Source organism: Phocoena sinus, chromosome 2, assembly GCF_008692025.1.
Source record: "Phocoena sinus isolate mPhoSin1 chromosome 2, mPhoSin1.pri, whole genome shotgun sequence".
Taxonomy (NCBI): domain Eukaryota; kingdom Metazoa; phylum Chordata; class Mammalia; order Artiodactyla; family Phocoenidae; genus Phocoena; species Phocoena sinus.
In genome coordinates, this window is record NC_045764.1 from 100,923,234 (window position 1) to 100,945,011 (window position 21,778).

General features: G+C 37.4%; 1 protein-coding gene across 2 annotated transcripts; it reads right to left on the bottom strand.

Annotated features, from left to right (window-relative positions):
* Window positions 1-2,938: 2,938 nt before the first annotated feature.
* EMC7 (ER membrane protein complex subunit 7) lies at window positions 2,939-14,952 on the bottom strand. 2 transcript variants are annotated; one of them, XM_032623931.1, is made up of 5 exons: window positions 14,631-14,944; window positions 10,949-11,068; window positions 6,983-7,121; window positions 5,607-5,687; window positions 2,939-3,407 (listed from the first exon to the last, which is right to left on the bottom strand). In XM_032623931.1, exons 1-5 carry the CDS (start codon window positions 14,861-14,863, stop codon window positions 3,255-3,257), a joined length of 726 nt encoding a protein of 241 aa, XP_032479822.1. In that variant the 5' UTR covers window positions 14,864-14,944; the 3' UTR covers window positions 2,939-3,254. The 2 variants fall into 2 exon arrangements, with proteins under 2 accessions (XP_032479822.1, XP_032479823.1); XM_032623932.1 differs by lacking the exon at window positions 10,949-11,068 and having other exon boundaries at window positions 14,631-14,952.
* Window positions 14,953-21,778: the final 6,826 nt, after the last annotated feature.

The following is a 21,778-nucleotide window of genomic DNA, read 5'->3' on the forward strand; positions in this document are numbered from 1 at the left end:
CCATAGGGCTTCCAAGCACTCAGGGCTTCCTGGCAAGAATGGGCCACAAAGATCTGTTTTGCACAAAGTTACTACTCAGGTTTAATTTAGCAGAACTGAAAAAATTTTAACCACAAAGCTTACATTTAAAAGGAGATACATGTAAACTGAATCTAAGAAATACCCTAAGGAAGAGCAAAACACTTTGTCTCCGAGAGAGGAACAGCAGAAAGAACCCAAGGAAGTTAAAAAAGTTGGCACCAATCATACGGTTCTCAAGGGTAGGAAGTAATAGTATTGGGTTAAAATTATACTGGAATTTTGGATCTGAAAAGGAATTTACAGGTCTAATCCAAATCCCTCAACTTATAGATGATGAAACTTGAGGCCCGTTTATTCATTCAACAAACATTTATTATGTGCCTACATGCTCAATGCTGGAAATAAAACAATGAACAAGACAAGACATGGTCCAAAGAGGGAATGTGACTTGCCCAAATTCACAAAGCAAGTTAGCAACTAAACGGGCTGTTTGCACTCAACTCCAAATTGTCTAATAATATACAATCTATTCTGCACCTGAAAATACACTAAGCATTTGATGAAGGAGCTGTGCAAAGATTTTCATATACAATTGATGTAATAACATTCTGTAATAAGGTATAAACATATGTTTATATTATATTCAGAGTGTTAAAATCTACATAAAATAACGACAGTTTTTTAATTAGCAAATGAAATGGTAATTTCCTTGGAAGTGCTTTCTAATTTCTAGTTTATTAGGTATTCCATGTGCGAATTTTGACAACCCAAATTTTGAAATTTTGAATATGATTTCTGGTTGTACAACTATGACTCTGGCTGCTCTGAATTCCAACTTTCATGCAATCTGTGTTCTAATATTTTAGTTATTTTCAGTAAATAACTATTTTAAAAGATTCTAACCATTAACCAGTTTACCCACCTTATTCATTCATAGCTTAACCAGTGTGGTAACTTTAGTGTATGTAATATAATCAGAGATACAGCTTTTAAAACGTCCTGCATTGGAACTTATTTCTTTTATCTTTTTTGGCAGCGCCACGCAGCATGCAAGATTGTAGATTGTAGGTCCCCCACCAGGGATTGAACCTGTGCCCCCTGAAGTGGAAGCCCAGAGTACTAACCACTGGACCGCAAGTGAATTCCCTTTTTTAAAAAAATATTTATTTTTGGCTGCGTTCGGTCTTCGTTGCTGTGCGTGGGCTATCTCTAGTTGTGGCAAGAGGGGGCTACTCTTTGTTGCAGTGTGCAGGCTTCTCATTGCGGTGGCTTCTCTTGTTGCAGAGCACGGGCTCTAGGGACACAGGCTTCAGTAGTTGTGGCGCATGGGCTCTAGAGCACAGGTTCATTAGTTGTGGCGCATGGCCTTAGCTGCTCCACGGCATGTGGGATCTTCCCGGACCAGGGATCAAACTGGTGTCACCTGCATTGGCAGGCAGATTCTTAACCACTGTGCCACCAGGGAAGTCCCGAATTCCCTTTGATTTTTTTTTTTTTTTTGAACTCATTTCTTTAAAAGAAAACTCATGTACCTGATTTCAAAATGAAAAATGGCACCTATAATAGGATAATAAAAGGGAAAATAAGAGTTTGGAACCAATCTTTTGTTGTTGTTGTTGTTTTTGCTTATTTAATAACCCTAAGAAAGCAACAGGGGAGTTCTCTAACATAGGAGAGGATAGGAGCCCTAATAGAAGCAATACTGCAGCCTCAGAGTTCTTTAATTAAAACAATCCAGGGCTTCCCTGGTTCGAGCCCTGGGCCAGGAAGATCCCACATGCTGCGGAGCAACTAAGTCCGTGTGCCACAACTACTGAGCCTGTGCTCTAGAGCCCACAAGCCACAACTACTGAAGCCTGCACACCTAGAGCCCGTGCTCCGCAACAAGAGAAGCCACCGCAATGAGAAACCCGCGCACCACAATGAAGAGTAGCCCCCGCTCGCGGCAACTAGAGAAAGCCTGCGTGCAGCAACGAAGACACAACACAGCCAATAAATAAATAAATATTTAAAAGATTGCTAAAAAAAAAACCCAACAAAATCCAAAAGAAAAGGTGTAACTTACTGAAATAAAAAGGTTTTGAGACACTCCTGATATTTGAGATATCCTGATTGGATATTCCAACACCTCTGAGAATCAATAGTGGGGAAGATGAGGGGATTTATAAGCTACCTCTGCTGTACTACCAACATTACAATATGGAGCTCTAAGGTTGATTTTCCATCCTCAGACTCTACAAGGCTCTCCTACTGCTGCACTTCTTTCCGCTGGCCATTCACTCCCTGTTATTATTTGTGCTTCCTCCCTACATAATAAGCTCTACGGAGGACAGGCACTGGATACTATCCATCTCTGTATCTTACCTTGAATCACAGCATATAGCTGATATTCAATAATTGTAAAATGAAACCAGAGATGGTAACCAGAATTTAAAAATTGGTAACACCTATCCTAATTCATATATCCACACTCTGAAACTAACTGTAATAATAAAAATTAAAACTACATCAGGAACATGTGGTTCTACTTCAAATATCAGGGAATCTTAAATGGCAGGGCAGGACTAAGAATTTTGAAAGGTCTAGTTACACAAAATCCCACGGTGCATGCTGCTCTAAAAATATCAACCACTTCTTTTTAAACAGGAAAAATCAATTTCAAGCCTAGATAATGAAATATAGAAGAAAATTGTCAGAAATAAAGGAAACAGTGGGATAGGGAGGGTGGGAGGGAGGGAGACGCAAGAGGGAAGAGATATGGGAACATATGTATATGTATATGTATGGCTGATTCACTTTGTTATAAAGCAGAAACTAACACACCATTGTAAAGCAATTATACCCCAATAAAGATATTAAAAAAAAAAAGAAATAAAGGAAACATTAAGTGGAAAAAAAATGACAAGATAATTTTATCTCTGGATTAAGACTTATTTTAATATACATAATGTATAGGTACTTCATATAATTTATTAATGTCATTTTCTATAGGACACTGTAATTAATTCAGTGACATCAATATTGACCTCATACAGACAAAGGATGAAAGCTGGGTTTTCTTGTGTACCAAATACAAAACATGTGCTGAAGAGTTATCACATACAACAGTTATAAGAGATCAACTTTAAGGATGACTCAAGTTTACAGTAGTTGCTTCACACGGTTCTCCCTCAAGACTTGGATGTCACCCAGTGTTGCCATGCTTGTGCAAATGCCATCTCTGACTTGCCTGACTACCTCCTTTTGCCAGCCCCACTTTTGCCTGTTTTACTGCTGCCACTGCTAGATTTGCCAGATGATTTTGAAGAGAAGAGTCTTGTCATGAACTCAGAAACATCAGGCAATTCATGATTGGAATTCAGCATATTCATTGACTGCTCCATCTCCTGTGGGAAGACAAAGCACAATGATATGAAAGGCACACGTCATTTAACAACTAACACTTCCCTTAAGGAAGGAGAGAAATAGAACAGGTAAAAGGTACTGGTTCTGAGCAATGATGTAATGTCATACCCAATAGCATTTCAGAAAGCATGTTTCACGCCTCCTTTATATCACTAAGCATTTCAATCCTTAGTAAATGTCCGTTAAGTGCTGCCTGGGGTTTGATTCGGCTTATGTTTTTATAAAGGGCATTTTCTCGGATAATGGACATATGTGATCATATTCCTGCCACCTTATTTTGTTTTCTGATCAGAATGCTTTCTTATTGTTTTAACAAGTGTTTTCTTAAACTCATGCTTTTTCTAGATGCATATAACCGGAACATCACTCTTTAACCGTGTATCAAGGTATCAGAAAAGTCTGGAAGGTAACTGTAGCATTTCCAAGACTTGATCCTTAAGGGCCTTAGTAGTAAATCTATGAATACTGTATGACTTGGGTGACCTCAGTTACAGCATCTAAAGCAAGCAACACCAATGTTAAAATGTTACAAACAGTCACTGGCAGGACCTAAGGACATGGCACTTTTATTTTGAGGTTCTTGTCCTCCCCCTTACTGAGCCAACAATCTATAAAGTACTGTTCCATTTTTGACAATATTAATGTAATGTCTGCTTCATTTGAATTATATGTGACATTCCAAAAGTGAACTTAAAATTGTATTAGTTCGGACATGAAAAAAAATAGCAAATACTCTATTATCTATTATTTAAAATTGAATTTTTTGTTCAATTATTAGCTTGGGCTTTCTCCCCAAATGTAGAATATATACATGAGTTTTCAGGGAGAAAGCACCTTTACAAATATAGCCAGGAAAGAAACATTATGTTAACATGCCCTAGTAATCAAGAATTAAATGTTTATTTTAAATATAACAGGTCTTGAGTCCCCGCAAAAATATATCATCAACTCTATTTTTGAACCTGTTCAAATCTGAAGCTCTTGAATGAACAAGTTTTTACACTGCTTACTATATGCAAAGCATTTTGCAAGAAATGAATTTTTAATCCAATGTGACTTCTAATGTTTCTTTCTCTTGATACCACAGAGAGTTAACTGCCTTAACAGATACAAGGATATAGGATGTACACTTTCTGACCAACACTGAGGCAAAGATGCCAAAATTTAACAATAAAACATTTTGAAACATCATAAAGTTTTCTTTTTTCATGAAGCTTTTTCTGCCATTCCAGCTTGGGATAAGTGTTTTACCTTCTACAGAACTTAATCACCTAGTACCTCAGCAAACATTTTTTATTTATGTATATCTTATTTTTCCATTTAAACCCACACATGCGCACATACACACACAATCCTCTGATGGCAAGAAGAGTGCTTTATAAATCCATTCTACTTCCTACATTTAACTGGACTATGAGCTTGTTGACAACAGGGATGACATATAATCCATTTTTGTGTCCCCTGTATCCAGAACCTAAAAATTGATTAATAAATGTTTATTCAGTGATGAATAAAGTGTAAATACATATATATTAAATACAACAGAAAAACCTGGAATTCAAGAGATATTTGTTGATGGTTTTTGGGTGGAAGAATACATAATTTTTTTTTTTTTAATTCTGAAGATTTTATACGGAAGCAAATATTTAAAAGAGACAAAGTGGTGGCACTAAAAATTTGAAGCATCTTACTTGGCAACTCCTCTCCCCTTTGCCAAACAGTATGACCTTGTGGTAGAGAGTTTGAAAACCACTATTCTATTTTTCTCCCTTGGTCTATCCGAATTTTTTTCTGTGTGTCTGAACACATAAACTAAATGTGTACTCTGAAGAGCTTTGTAAAGTAAAGATAGATTATAAGAAGCTACCATTTTGCGAAATATTTGGATTAGGTATACCAGAATTATTATGCTTTTCAACTATTAAACAAGCGAGGTGCAAAGAGGCAAGTACTAAGCAGAATGTTTTAACTATATGAAGAGACCCAGGCTTTTATCAGGCAGAACCAACTGAATTTATCTGGTCCAGTGGAAACAATTAATTAAATGCCAGGAACATAATACTGTATCAACACAACCTGTAGATGAATTTGGCTTGGTAATTAGGATAAAGCTGAACAAACCCAAGCCATTCAGCCACAGCGGACAGACCAGGCATCAGAACATGGTTCAGTCATCTTACCCGCCTCATGTCAGGATCACTTGTGTTGACCACTTTGGGCAGAAGCACAAATATCAATAATGGAAGAACCATCATCATAACCTGTGAAAGAAAAAATTCAGAAAATGTTTTTCCTACTTAACTGTAGAACAAAATCTGCACTTAACAACCAATGATGGAATTAAATGTTGTAAACAGAATAAAACTAGCAGCCACCACTTCAATTCTACTGAACGAGCCCTGGTGACAGCAAGGTGCTCCTCAGTATCTGACTGTTGTAATGTAAGAGTCTTACCTATAAGTGTGTGGACTTTATATAGACACCTTGCTTCACATCTGTGCTACCTACCATTTTGCAGAGTTTAGAGTTTTATCTAACACAAATAGTTTGCAAACTGAACTATTCATTCACTTTCTTCAGTCTGCAGTCTGGCATTGAGATTGGTGATCCTGATGGCCAGTTGGATCCACAAGTCTTTCCAGATGACTTGTGGTTCTTGGAGAAAACACCACATCCCCCCTCTAATGTACAATATACCACTAGGCAACTACTATAGCAGACAAGTTTTAAAAAATGACCTAGGAGCTTCTACCACTGCATATGTTCCCATGGAATTTCAGAAATGAGAACATGGAAGATATTTCTCAATTAGCTTTGGAGTCTCATCGCTAACTTCACCCATCCACTCTACCCTCCTGCCTCTTTATGCCTAACTGCAGATTCCAGGTACTAATTTATTCCTCTCAAAGGATGTGCAGCCTGAAACATCCCTATTTGTGTTCTAAATAGCTATCAGCAAGAAATATGATCAACATTTAGATAATTCTAAGGTAATAATTCAACTTTCAAAAACAGCAAAGAAAAAAAAGCCAAGCTGTTTCTAAATATGCTATTAGTATTTTATATTAGTGGATACCATAAAATCGTTTCATGAAAATACCAATTACTTAAATTACTACAGAATAACTTCTCTGCTCATAAGACTTTAAAAAAAAAAGACTTTGTAAAAACCTTACTTGTGCCATCAAGAGGGGAAATTTATTAAATGATGGCACATTCATCAATGGACTAACATTCAGGTAGTATGAAGGATGAGATAGCTAGCTCCATGTGTGAGTTACCACATACTCTTACTCTATTTTAATTTTAAACCTAAGTACTTATCTAATTTCTGCTGCACATTTCAATGTCAAATCTACTGTGCCATTCTCACTACTATCTTTTTCATTATGTATTCCCAAAGCTACTATTTTCATGAAATTCATGAACTGTTCACAGTAATCCTTTGATCTAACAATCTGACTCTAGCTTTCCTTTCACAGGGGTTAGAATTTTTCAACTGCCTGGAAGCAAATTACAGATTAGTAAAGATACTTTATTGTAGCCTGATACATACCATTGGGTTCATCAGAAAGTCTGTCCAGCCCCAAGATTCCCTTTTAATAAAGTAAGAAGGTGGGCCTGAAGATTTCATTTGGAGAGGATAGGGCAGTCTGACCACTTCTGATGTTTTGATGTAATTCACATATCTCGCTCTGATAAAGCAACATGAAAAAAGCATCAGTAATCCTATTAAAAGCATTACTAGTTAAAAGAAATGCTTATAATATATTAGCAATGCCTTATAATTACCTTTAGCTTTTTCCAAAATGCTTTGGCATCTAAACTTTTGATCTTGAAAATCTGATCAAAGTAGCTTTATCTGTATGTCTAAAATACTTAGCAAAATGTAGAGGGAGAACACTAGATTTGGAATCAAGAGACCTAGTTTCTAGCTATAGCTCTGTTATTACCTAGGCCTGTGGTCTTAAGTTCTTAACTTTTCTGGTTATATCAGAAGTTCTCCTGGAATTCTTCTAGCTCTAAAGCTCTTTGATTCTATTTAATAATAAATTTATTTTGTTATAAATATACAAAAATGCTGGAATTATTTTGATTGTCTGAAACATGCATTGTTGAGTACACCTAATTTTAAAGGGTATTTTGCAAGAAAAACTTAATGATTTAAGAAAGTCCTGCAACAGTGCCATAGGTAACATTACATTTTTACCAGACATGCCAGTAATTTTAATCACCCATGTTCAGACATATTCCAGTTTACTTTTCGAAAATTGCCTCCCCTATTTTTTCTATCATTTCCTTCTGGAACTTCTATTAGACACATGTTAGACCTTTTCATTCTTTACTCCACATCTTGTTAAATTCTCACTTTCACAGTGTCCTTTCTTTTACCTGTATTGCTTTCTGGTTAATTTTTCTGATCTGTCTTCCAGCTCATCAAACCTCTGTTCAGTTGCTTAGCACATCCACTGAGTTTTGTATTCCAAAGCATATACTGAGTGTAAAAGTTCAATTTTATTCTTTTTTCAAATATCTATGGCTTATTTTGGTATTATGGTAAAAGCATTTCTTTTATTTGTTTAAAGCATTTTAAATATACTTTAAACAATTTTATAGTCTATATCCAAAAGCCTACTAACTAGAGTTCTCAGAGGTCTGATTCATCTGCTGACTCCACGTACTTTGTTTTCTTGGGTATTTTATAAGTTAAGTAGACTTTATTTTTACATGGGACTGGACATAGAGTTATGCATTTGTCTCTGCCAGGAGTGGGGGATTATGACCAGGGGCCATCTTATTAATTGTTCAGATTGGAAGTTTCTGGATCATGCAAGAACAAATTCATATGCAAATTTCAATGAGGGTGTGACTATCAATTTTCAGGATAGATTTTTCCCTCCAAAAGCCAGGGAATCTGATCTTTTGGACTTCAGGCCAAGGGTCAAAGGGGGAACCAAGTCTTAGATCCAATTCTGACTCCAAGCATACCCAAGGCTTGCCTCCCACCTACACACTGCTAATAAAATCTAAGGCTTTTGGTGAGAGAATAACAAAACCCCCAGGTAGGAAAGTAGTTTACAGTTTATCCTCTGAGGATTTCCCTTACTTTTTTGGGAGCTATACATTTAAAAGGAAATGTTTATCATGCTTTACCCAGCATTTCTAAAATTTTCATTCTGACAAAATGTCAGAAATATAAGTCTCACATATATTTGAAACTAACTTATGCAAAATATTGGTCAAGAATACAAAATATTGGTCAAGAATATTAGTATCTTATATGGATTCCTCTTTGTTCTCTACTCTGTCCTCCCCAATTATTAAAATGATAACGGCCTTGTTTTTTTTACCTATGCTTCAGGCATCCAATCATCAGGAATGGATCTGAGAACATGAATCCAACTGCTGCAACCAGTCCTTAAATACTAAAGCAGGAAGTACTCTTTACCCAAAGTGAAAAAGCAAATAAAACTTTATATTTAGAAAAATATTTCTAATTGCTTACTTTATTCAAAATTCAAAGTAAAAAGAATAAAAAAAAATAAATTATAGTTTTTAATCGACAAGTATCCCCCTTTAACAACTTTCATTCCCTCCAGTATTCAGTTTTGTTTTGTTTTGTTTTTTGGGGCCAGGCCACGCGGCTTGTGGGATCTTAGTTCCCCAACCAGGGACTGAACCCGGGCCCACAGCAATGAAAGTGCAGAGTCCTAACCACTGTACCCCAAGGAACTCCCAGTATTTTCGGTATTTTTAAAACACTTTTAAACCTATATAAAGTTCATATGGTAAATCTACAAACCACCCCCATCTCCAAGCTTGCAATTCTAAAATACATAAAAAGTCATGACAAGTCCTTTACAGTTTAGATTTTAACATACTAGAGTTTTATACATATATTTTTAAAAACTCTTATGCCTCTAAAAAGACATGAGAAAGTCAATAGCTAATGTGGTTCAGTTACTTTGAAACAACCCATTTATTACATCAAAAATATTTATAAACATATTTGCAAGGTATTACCTTTAATTCATGCTCCACCTTGCTCTCAAGAGCCAATAGCAAGAAATATTACCATTTGGACAAAGTAGAATATTCTAAGACAATTTAATTTCAAAAATAGAGGGGAAAGTAGTTTGTTTCTAAAGAACGTGTTTTTAGTAGCATCACAGTATTGGTTTCGTAATAATACCAAGAATTTAAATTACCACAGAATAACCATCTCTGTTCACTACATATCCTAAAAGAGGAAAAAGAAAACTGTCAACAGGAGCTGACTTCACTGGACTAATATGCAGCTGATATTAAAGGATGACGCAGCTCAATATATGACTCACTATTTTAATTATAGCATATTTACACATTACATTTTAAAAACTTTCAATGACCAAAAAAAGACAAAGTAAGAGGGAAAGCATTTTAGGAGTAAACACTAACTCAAATATAAATATTACAGTACTAACCGAACATCTCTCTTATGTCAGCTCAATTCGGGGTCTCTACAAATCAACCTAAATGTGCTAGGCACATAACGAAAAGGTCAGTAGTAAAATACAGCTCCTCTAACCCCCAAATTATTTTTGCCTTTGCATGACTTCTTTTTTATTACTGCAACATGAAGTAATTCTGTGATAGCTCAAACAAAGAAGAGATATTACCATTTAAAATTGTTTGGTATTTGTCAATTACACCTCAATAAAGCAAGCAAGAAAACTGCTTCCTATACTTCCTGGTCAGATTAGACTAAAGAGAGCACTATTGGCATGAGACTAATAACAAATAAATAAACTGGGGTTATAAGAGCATAAGGCTGAATCTGAACACTGTGGACATCTACACAACTGATTCTAACTTCACATGGGTTTGTGGTATTGCAGGATCAGAGCCTGAATTAGTCCAAAATTCTTTTCACCTCTACTTCAAAGCATGTGTTCATCTACTTAGAACTTCTGCAACTTTTCCCTAGTCTTCCAGCCTCTAATACTGTACTTTTCTTTTTTTTATTATGATCCTCACTTTGAAGTAAACTCCATGATGTAATCTACCGTTTTCCAAAGAAATACTAAATTTCCATTGCACACTAAATGTTCCAGACAGGAAAAACTATAGAAATTTCTAGATCAACATACTATCAAATAGATACTAAGAGGTATCATCAAAATATCCCAATGACGAGTATTTTCAACTTAGAAAACTTAAATTACTTCCAACTTTAATAATCACATTTCAATTAAAACTTTCACAGTGCTTTTGCTCCTATAGTAAGTAACCTTACCTCTTCTCTATATAATCGTATTAGGAGCTTTAAAATAAATATTAAGCCAGAGCAGGAGAAAGTTCAACTGTACAATATTATCAATGCTCAGATTAGAACAATATAAGGATGTTTTAAATATTTTAAGGAATACCTGTAGTTTAAATAGGAAACTTTCCAACCTTAACTATAAATTCTAAAAGGAATATATATAATGAGGTATTCAGTAGCCTAGCCTTTGGTAAAAATTAAATCAGTTGTCCTCACCTCATTTTGCCTTTTGAAGTGATATCTACTCGGACAGGATCAAACCTGTAAGCTGGAGAAATAACTTCCACTACATAAGATCCAGAAGGTATATCATGAACCACAAAACTCCCATCTGTCCTGGAACAATGAAATTATCATATTTAGTCACTTCTGATCAATAGCTTATTCTTTTCTTATGTTTTAAACCATCTGTTAACTCCCAAACCAACACCTCCCAAAATGACAGTCAGAGTAATTAGCAAAAAAAAACCCCAAACTGGCAAGAGTTGTCCCACATTTCAGCTTCCATAATTAACATTGCACGAGTTCTGAAAACGCCCCAGACCATTCCACAGAGACATAGAAAGTACTTCTATTCCTTCTGTGAAATAGAGATGACAGGTGACAGGAGCACAGGTCCAATTCTAAAGCCATGTCTTTATTCAAGGGAATGAATAATATATGTCATTCCTACAAGTTTAGGGGTCCAATTTTGCAGATCCCCTCCAACAATTTCTTAATTAAAAATGGCCTTTTTTCCTAGTTTTAATTTGCATTTTGTTTTCTTTCCTTTTTTTCTTTTTTACGGAAAAGGTAATTAAGTACTGTTTGTTCCACTTGTTACAAATAGTTCCCATCTACCTTGGTTACTTCTTTTTGGGTATGTAGAAATTTTAAATGTTTATGTAGTTAAAACCATCCACCTTTTCCTTACTGCTTTCTTCTAAACTTCTAGACTTAGAAAACCACCCCATCAAGAACTGATAATTTCATGTTCACAGACCAAAATTAATTTGTTTTGTTTTGCTAATGAGAAACTGCCATTCCGAGGAAAAAGAAGTTTCTGTTTCAGGAGAACAAATGGTTCTAAAGGGATTGACTTTATCAGAGAACTGCCAGTCTCACAATAATGTTAAAATAATGCTCCTTAAATCATTAGGCTCTTTCACAGTTAAAGGAATAGCTGATTCTGTCACATCCACAATGTTTACTAAAAAGTAAGAGGAAAAAGTTCCTTACTACTTCAAAGTACACACTGAGCTGAAACAGAATCGAAGTGCAAACATCAAGTTAACTTCTTCCTGAGCTGGATGTCTTCTATTTGCCCTTCAGATCATTCTCCACCCGTCTCTCCCCACAGCAGGAAGGAAAGAAAATGAGCTTAGTATACTTTTCCCCCCAGCTCTCTCCGTGAGAGGCCCCTAACTGGTTTTGTCAAGGGACACAGCTCTTTTCAAGGCAGTTCTTTCCTCTTTTCTAGGTTCCAGTAACCTTTACTTCCCCGCCTCCCTTCAGGCTTAGAGGTGACAATAGCCTTGAGGTTGTAAACGCTGGAGTACTGCATAATCTGGTTGTTTCCCTACACCATGACTACCCTGGTTAATCCTTTCATTAAACTTTCCTTGAATTATTCTAATTATTCAGTTTCTTGATGGGATCCTAACTAAATGAATTTCAAAACATTTTCCTAGGTCCAGAAAAAAGAGAATTAATTCCAGCACAACACAAATAATAGCAGAACTAATGGCGTAAAGAAAAAGCAAATATATTTTTCCTCCTAAGGTAAATATTTTGCTTTAAAAGATAACATAGACATTGTATAATGAAATTTTAAAACTTGGCTTTTAAAATGTACTCTACAATACAATGACCTTGTTGGACCCTGATTTGAAAGAACAATCACATAAAACTATTTCTGAGATAAGTGGGAAAACATAAAAATGGACTGGGTATTAGATGATATTATGGCATTATCATTTCTTTTGTCAAATCCATAACGGTACTGTGGGTTTTTTTTTTAAGTCCTTATCTTTCAGAGATACATAGTAGTGTTTTTACAAGTGAAATTATATTATGTTTAAGATCATCATATTTAAATATTCCAGAAAGAAATTAATGAGGTGCAGAGGAGATATAAAATCAAACAGTAAATTGTGATGGGTTCCTAAGCTATTCTGTTTATTTTAGTGTATGTCTGTAATTTTCCATAAGGAAAAGTTCAAAAAATTATAGTACGTAATCTTACGTATAGTACATAATGCATAGCACATAATTTCAAAAAACTGAAAACTACCTAAGTGCCCCCAAACAGAGGACTAGATAAATAAATTATGGTTTACATACACAGTGATGAGAGCAAGAAGTGGCATGGGAGTCCTCAGTTGAAACTCCCCTGATCTCCATTTAGCCAAGTCCCAAGCCACCTCCAATAAGCATAAACATGGTCAAAATTGCATGTTACTTATGCATAACAGGTACAAGACAAATTACCTATCCCTCTTCCAAAAAGGTTGCCACCATAAGCTCTTCATATTAATTCTCAACTAACCTTTCTACATACAAATGAAAGAACATGAAATGGTATCAGAAGCTGCTCACAAAATATTAAATGAAAAAAAGCAGGTTACAAAGCACTGTATATTGTATATTACTATTAAAAACGTAGGTCATATGATTCCAAAGAGATACAATAAAATGTTAAGGCTTGTTATCTCTACTTTGTTTACATTTTCTTCAATAGACATATCACATATATATTATTTTCAAATAAAAATAACAAATGTTTATTTTAAAAAACTATACTGCAGAAGAAAAAAAAGAGGTCAAATGGTTAATTATGGCTAATTTTCTAAAGCTTAATGAGTTTTATTATTAAAAGTTCATTTATTAGGGTAAAACTTAAAGAATGCCCTAATGCCATATTTGTAATAATATACAGCACTTTAAAAATGATTGTAAGCTTGTCACTATTTATTAAACCTGAGGTTGAAATTCTCATTCAAAGGCACCTGGATACTCTGAATATTTCCAAAACAGATTTAGAATTAAATGTCCACACTTAAATTGTCTGGTTTTCAGATACCACTTGCTGGTATACAAACCTACCAGAGAAACGCTTCCTTTACCAAATGAATTTTCAGTTCAAAGTTTCACTTTCCAAGCAGCAATCGAAAGATTTACAACATTATACTTGTGCCTAGACATCTGAAAAGCAGGCTGCTGCAGAACTGGACTGCTAATAAATCTACCACGTCTTTTAATTGAGGCTCAAATCCTATTTCTACTAACAGCTTAGAAAGGACAGAAGGGAGTAAGCAAGCACTGTAGAGTCTCACAGAAATGACAACAGTGATGTCGCAAATCCCTCGATGAATTCAAGTGTAAAAAAAGAAGAACAATCTCACCTCCAGGCAAAAAAGGTGCTTTGATTAGGGACTTCAGGGCCCATTAATTTTAGAAGCAGCAACATTAGCCTCCCAGTCTGTGTCATCACTAAAAGCCCTGTGGGCTTTGAGAATTCCCACTTGCTTAGTATCTTTCTACACAACATGAAGCTACCAAAAGACTGAAACGGATGCAAAAAGGGGGCAGATTCCAGGGAAACCAGATGAGATGCAAAAGAAAGAATTCAGCAAAAGACAAATAAGGGGTCCATCTGTGCCCAGGGCCCAGGAGTGGTCGTCCCCATTCAGGGCCAAAATGGAGTTGAGGATAACCGACTCCACTGCTCCGGCCCTGGGACGAGCGCCAGCCATCCTCATTTCTGAGGTACGGGACCGGGAAGGGGAAAGCGTCGACTGCCTCGGAAGGGTTACCCTCGGACAGCGACGTAGTCAGGTCTTGACACTCAGCTCCACTATGGGGAATTCCCTCCCGGCTCCCAACCCAACCACTTTCGCGCTGCCCTCAGGATGCTCACTTAAGAAAGCCGACGTGCTCCTCTCCGTCTACCAGCACTCGGGCCGCCGAGATCCAGTCCTGGGGCTTCACACCAGGAACAACCGCACGCCCCTCAATCTTGAAGCGATCTCCGATACTGACCCCACTCCCTCCTGAGCCCTCGGAGGTACCCCCAGACACCTCCGAGCTCTGGGCATCCCTTGAGAGCATCAGCAGAAGGAAGGAAAAGAAGCCCCACACAGCGGCCGCCATCACTGCAGCTCTCGGCGGTTAGGCCGGGAGCCCCGGAAACCCTCCCCTTCTCTTGCCGTCGCCGTCTCCGCAGGCTGATGTCGTCATCCCTGCGCGTCGGGTTCGGGCACCAGCTGTGGGCTCAAACCCGAGGGCAGAAGTCTTAGCTAAAGCACTTGCGAGGCGGAAGTGTTGCGGAGACCTCCGCGCGTTCCGGGTTGGAGTGCGGTGTGAAGAGTGCCGCTTAAGGGGACCGCCCACAAAGTGAAAGTGAGGTGTGTGTTGCTGTGGCCGCCGGGGGGTTGAGAAGCTCATGCGAGTGAAAGATGATTAAAACTGAGAGGAACGAGGATCTTAAGTAGCGTTTGCAAACGAGGCGCCGACTTAGGTAGAAACAAGTCCGGAAGAGAGCGTTTAAAAAGCTTCTAGATTCCCCAAGACGTATAAGATGAAAAGGCTCCCGCTTGTGTGTTTGAAGGAGATACCACCTGTGCATAGAAAAATAGCTGGAAAAATACGTAAACTGTTTACTCAGGGCTGCGTCTGGTGAAAAGGGAAAGAGTTGGAGGACATTTATCTGCATTTATTTATCTATAATCCACCATTCGTCCAGTTTTGAATGCTTTACCGTGATAACAGATGAGTGGGGGGAACCTGCCAATGTTGATCATGAGGGCTAAGCCAAGATTTCAGAGAACATCTGCTCCAATCCTTAAATTTCTTGATGATAGAAAGGAAAGTGGCTTGACCAGGGTTTCTGTTGGCCTTAGACATTGCCACTTAGAATTAGCCTCCCAGAGAGGAGTAACCAAAAATTGAAAAAAAGATACAAGTGCCGAGGACTCTGAACCCCTGGCGTGGGGTAGTGACGCAGCCCTCGGGGACCACCCCATACTCTCTTCTGACCGTCGGCATCTGCTGCTTTAGGGGTACTTTCCCCGAGTCTTCTGAAGATGGGCACTTCTTCACATTTAATCTTTGGAAGGATGAGGGATGCTCTAAAAAAGATCATGTGCTACAACCCTCCCCATCAACACCAACCGTCAAAACTATGCTAAATTATAAAGTTAAATTTCACTTTTCTAAAATGATAACAAATACACAGAAATAGAAATAGATTCATCCCAAATTTTTCTCATTTTCTTTCACATATTTTTGGTGACACTGCTTTGCTGGTGTCTAAGGCACATGTTCAGTTTGACCAACAGGTCATCAGTGTTGGTCTTAATACTCCAGGTAGAAGCTGGGGAGTTTACTTTTTCTGTGGGGCAAATGGTGGGAGAGGACCAGCAGCACACAGGAACTGAACCCTCTGTATCCCCATTTCTGCCTTTCTCTTTCTGCCCCTACCTTATAGTCATTCTAATACAAAAGTATCCACTGATTTGACCCCTCAATTGCCAGGCTTATACCTCCCCAGAGGCGTTAGATGCAGGAGAGAAGCCTAAGTAATGTTTTCAGGTGGTGTGAAATTCTGTTATCTCTCGTGTTTTCCAGGTAAACCACAGGAATTGCATAGATATTCAGCTCCAAATTATACAAGAGTTATTGGACTCGTGCCTTATGAAAGAAACTATAATTATAATGAAATATTTTAGAAAGATTTTGTACTGGACTTGCTCTGTTTGCCCAGTCAAATCCACTTTCTACCCTTCACTCTGCATTGTGCCCTGGAACTCTGGACCTTGAAGGACTGCAAAAGCTTGGTTCCTTTGCCCTCTGAGTGCTTCCAGTTGGGTTCAGCCAATAGGAAGTATGAGTAGGACATCCCTTTTAGTTTCCCTTACCAATGCCCATACTTCCAAGAAAGTTTAATGAAGGGATAATTTACAATCACCATTTAAGTCTTCCATCTATTTCCTCAAAGGTCCTGATCCATGTGGATTTCAGGCAGACCTAGTTATCTTAATTATGGAAAATATTGTTAAAGTGAGAGGTGATCAGTTTATCATTCAGGATTTTTGCTTTCTCTCTCTTCCTTCTTTGCTCCGTGGTTCTTGGCTTCTTCATATCATGGCCACAAGGGGGCGAGCAAGGATAGGGACAGAGACAACACTCAAAAAACTACACAAGGAATTTTTATAAATGTTGGATTATACCAACAGAGGTTGACTCTGGGTTTTACAGGTAATCTTTCTTTTCTTTTTCAAAGAGTTATGTGTCTGATTTTTTGAAATATTTTTATAATCATAAATATAAATATATAAATTATTAAAATATAAAGCTATTTTTAAAAATAAAAGCTAAAGTTGCTAAATTATATATAATAGAATTTACTTTGAACTCTTAAAATTTGAATCAGCCAAAAAACAGTTGCCATTCTTACCTAGAGTTTTGATGATCACTTAAAGTGGCATCTTTGGTGATGATTTTGATCTTTTTTCCCCGTCTCAGTATTCGGCTTGTCAGCATCTCTCAGTGTCACGGTGCTTTTCAAACTATTCTTCACACTTTGGCTGTCATAGTAGGTTATAAGGTGTGACTAAAAAGTAATGGGGATCATACCCTTAGCTGCTTTGCTTATATTTAAGTCAGTGGGTTTATTTTTAAAAATAGAGTAATACTACCTGAATGCTTGGGAAACTTTAGCTATGCTAATCCCCAAAAACCCTGCTACTTACTTTAAGTGATTTTTGCCCTTTGAGTTTTCAAACCTCATTTACTTCAAGTAGATTAGCTAATCTTTTTCACTCAAGTAAACTGGAGCCAATTTAAAAATGCCTATCATCCACTAGGACCCGAGGTTTGGCTTTCTCAAGTTCCCTATGGAAGCCTTCTGAAATGGACTTGGAGTTCAAGAGGCATCTAACTTGCCTTAATGTCCTACAAAAATAAATTACAGTGGAAAGATTTCACTTTTCTTGTTTTACCCTAAATTCTCATCCCTTCTACCAAATTCTATGAAAAAATAAGTAAAATAAAGTAGGGAAGTGTGAAGATACGCTAAACAACTTATAAACATGAGGAGAAAGCAATCATCTTTGATATTAAGCAAAGGCAAAGAGGCAAAAATTTAAACATCCGGTGATGTTCTAGCAAAAGTGTTTTGTCAATGCTAAAATATACATACTGCTAGTTAGTGTATTTGAACAATAGTGAAAAAGAAGCCAAAGCGCTAGAATAAAGGTGTTATGTAACACTTACTGCCCTCTGTGCTTTTGGGTTCTTCAGGCCTGGTAGACCCACTTCCCACTGGCTTGTGGCTGCAGTGTAGGAATGTTCAATGCACCACAGGAACCAAGGCTAAGGGATTGGCTCCAAGACCAGTCACAGTACCTGAGAAGTAACGGTAGTTGAACTCTAGGCTCAAACAAGTCATCCCAAAGTCCTCCTCGTGCCTTCTCTGTGTTGTCTGCCTCACGTGCCAGCCCTTACAAAGCAGTAGCCTTCTATTTACATCTGTGCATAATAAGCCTGAAAGTTGGATAGTCTTCATGCCTTGATTTGAGTCTAACTGCCTTTTTAAAAAATAATTGTGGTAAAATACAATAATATAAAAGTTACAATCTTAACCATTTAAAAAATATATATTTACTTATTTTTAGCCACATTGGGTCTTCATTGCGGTGTGCGGGCTTCTCATTGCAGTGGCTTCTCTTGTTGCGGAGCACGGGCTCTAGGCGCGCAGGCTTCAGTAGCTGTAGCACGTGGGCTCAGTAGTTGTGGCTCACGGACTCTAAAGCACAGGCTCAGTAGTTGTGGTGCACGGGCTTAGTTGCTCCACGGCATGTGGGATCTTCCCGGACCAGGGCTCGAACCTATGTCCCCTGCATTGGCAGGCGGATTCTTAACCACTTCACCGCCGGAGAAGTCCATCTTAACCCTTTTTAAGTGTACAGTTCAGTAGTGTTAAGTGTATTATTTACATTGTTGTGCAACCAATCTCCAGAACTTTTTGAACATGCAAAACTGAAACTCTATACCCATCAAATAATTCCCCATTTCCTCCAGGCCCAAGCCTCGGGAACCACCATTCTACCTTCAGTTTCTATGAATTTGACTACTCTAGATAGCTCACGTAAGTGAAATCATACAGTATGTGTCTTTTGTGACTGGCTTATTTTACGTAGTATAATGTCCTCAAGGTTCATCCTTATTGTAGTATGTCATAATTTTCTTCCTTTTTAAGACTGAATAATATTCCATTGTATTTATATACATTTCTTTTTAATCCAACTGTTGATGGACTTTTGGATTGCTTCCACCTTTTAGCTGTTGTGAATAGTGGTGCCATGAACATGGGTGTACAAATATGTATTCAAGTCCCTGCTTTCACTTCTGAGTACATACCCAGAAGTAGGATTGATGGATTATATGGTAATTATGCATTTAATTTTTTGAGTAAGCACAATACGGTTTTCCCTAGCAGCTGCATCATTTTACATTCCCATTAGCAATGCACAAAAGTTCCAGTTTCTCTGCATCCTCCACAACACTTATTTTCTGTTTTGTCCTTGTTGTTTTAAATAGCCATCCTAGTGGATGAAAAGCAGTATCTCATTGTGGGTTTGATTTGACTAGTGCTATAGTCTGTATGTTAATGTCACCTCAAAATTCATATGTTGAAATCCTAACTCCCAAAGGTGATGGTATTAGGAGGTGGGGCCTTTGGGAGGTGATCTGGCCATGAGGATAGAGCCATCATGAATGGGATTAGTGTACTTAAAACAGACACCCCACAGAGATCTCTAACCCTTCCCCCCATGTGAAGACTCAGTGAGAAGATGGCCAATCTATGAACCAGGAAGCAGGACTGCCTCAGAGCAAGACCATGCTGGTGCCTTGATCTTGGACTAACCAGTCTCCAGAACTGTGAGAAATAAATTTCTGTTGTTTATAAGCTACCCAGTCTGTGCAACTTTGTTATAGCGGGACTAAGACAACTAGTGATGTTGAATATCTTTTCAAGTGCTTATTAGCCATCTGCATATCTTCTCTGGAGAAAAGTTTTTTCAAATCCCTTGCCCATTTTTCAAGAGACTTGTTCTTTTGTTGTTGAGTTGTAGGCGTTCTTCATATAACTGGATATTAACTCCTTATTAGATATATGACTTACAAATATTTTCTCCCATTCCATGAGTTGCCTTTTCATTCTGTTGATAGTGTCCTTTGATGTATTACAAAAGATTTTAATTTAGATGTGGTCCAATTTGTTTATTTTTACTTTCGTTTGGTGTTGTCTCTAAGAAACCATTGCCTCATCCAATGTCATGAAGCTTTTCCCTTGTGTTTTCTTCTAAGAGTTTTATTACTGTCTTTTTTGACCATCTTCCACATTTTCTGGATGATTTCTCTGCTTCTTGTAAAATCTAAACTACTCATTTTTGATGGGTAGAGCTGTTGATTAAGGATTTTTTTTTAAAACTCAATTGTGTTACTTCTGGAGAAGTCCTCCCTGTTAGAATGCAGAATATTTCCTAGGTACAGAATCTTCTAAAACTAACAGTGCTTCTCAATTTTCCCATGCATACATATCACCTGAGGATTTGTAAAACGCACATTCTGATTACCAAGTCCTGGGTAGGGCCTAAGTTGCTGTCCTATGGACTATACTTTGAGTAGGAAGGTGTGGGGGAGAGCTGTGATCATCAAAGTATGGCCCTCTGTTCATGGGTTGTCTATGACAATCTTCCAATTCAGATGCTGAAATACAGGTTCTTTCTTTAATTCTTATCATGTGACAAGCAGTTCCATAGAATTTCATATAGCATTAATTGCTATGTTTTGTGAGTTATTAAGAGCCATTAAAATGTGGATCCGTGAGCAACATTAGCAGAGTATTAGACTTTACAACAGAGCCTTATCATGATTTTAGGGGACCCTAGGCACTCTTGCCTTTGTAGACCCCTTCCTCCATAAAAAAATTTTAAATTCTATTTTATGACTGCATTGGTATAAAGACAGATATAATCCAGGAAGATTCATTATTGTGGAATCATTATTATCTTATTTATTTTCTTCTATTTTAAAAGATATTAAGACTTTTGTGGGCTCTTAAGAGTATCCTGGGCCCTAGGCACTGTGTCTACTGTGTCTAATACATGAGTTGGCCTTGGTTTACCATAGATTCTAAATTAGAATTCCATGAGGAAGACTGGCAGCCATACAATACTTGGCAGATTGTTGAGCTCCCACAATTAATGAGCAGAGGCAGATAGTTGGAATTCCTACAATTTTCAGACGGGATGCTGTCTGAAACACATTAGCAGTGCTGTGCGTTCGTCATAATTTTCAATTGTTGCTCATCCTACGTTTTGCTTATAATAAATTACTGTTAGTATACTTTATCTGTTAGTTTGTGTGGGAATTAACCCTAGAATGTTTAATGATACAAATCAATATATTTTTGCCTATAATTTTCCAAAAATCAGACTTTAAGATAAGATACCTATTATTATAGTTCAAATGTAGTTCAGTCCCTTTTTGCTAAACAGGTGTATAGTTTCCCACGGTATAATTTTCGGTTGTCAGAGCTTGTCCATAAGTTCATATTCTTCTCTCATAAAATAAATACAAGTGACAAAATGGTTTTTCTTGTACTTTGTTTTACATCTGAAGAATCAACTTGAATGTTGAAAATGTCATCAATGATGGTAGGAGTCTAGAGAGAACCAGCTGCTAAAAAGGTGGTGGCAAAATATCTTGAATAGGTTGGTTAAAAGTGACAAAAAGAGATCACAATAATTTCAGGAAAGAAGATCCATGATGGAAGGACAAAAGTCTGGACGCATCAGGGGAGATAGAGGAGAATGCTGGCCTCTCACTCTGGCCCCAGGAAAAGGATATTGGAGAAGGGACTGTCTCTTGGACACAGCTAACCTTTACCATAAATTGTAATTGAACTGCAGATTTTCTGTGCTAGTATATGCTAATATAGAGTGTTGTTTCCATCTGTGATTAGTGTATTAAAGTTTCTTTCACCCTGGCCAGCCCATC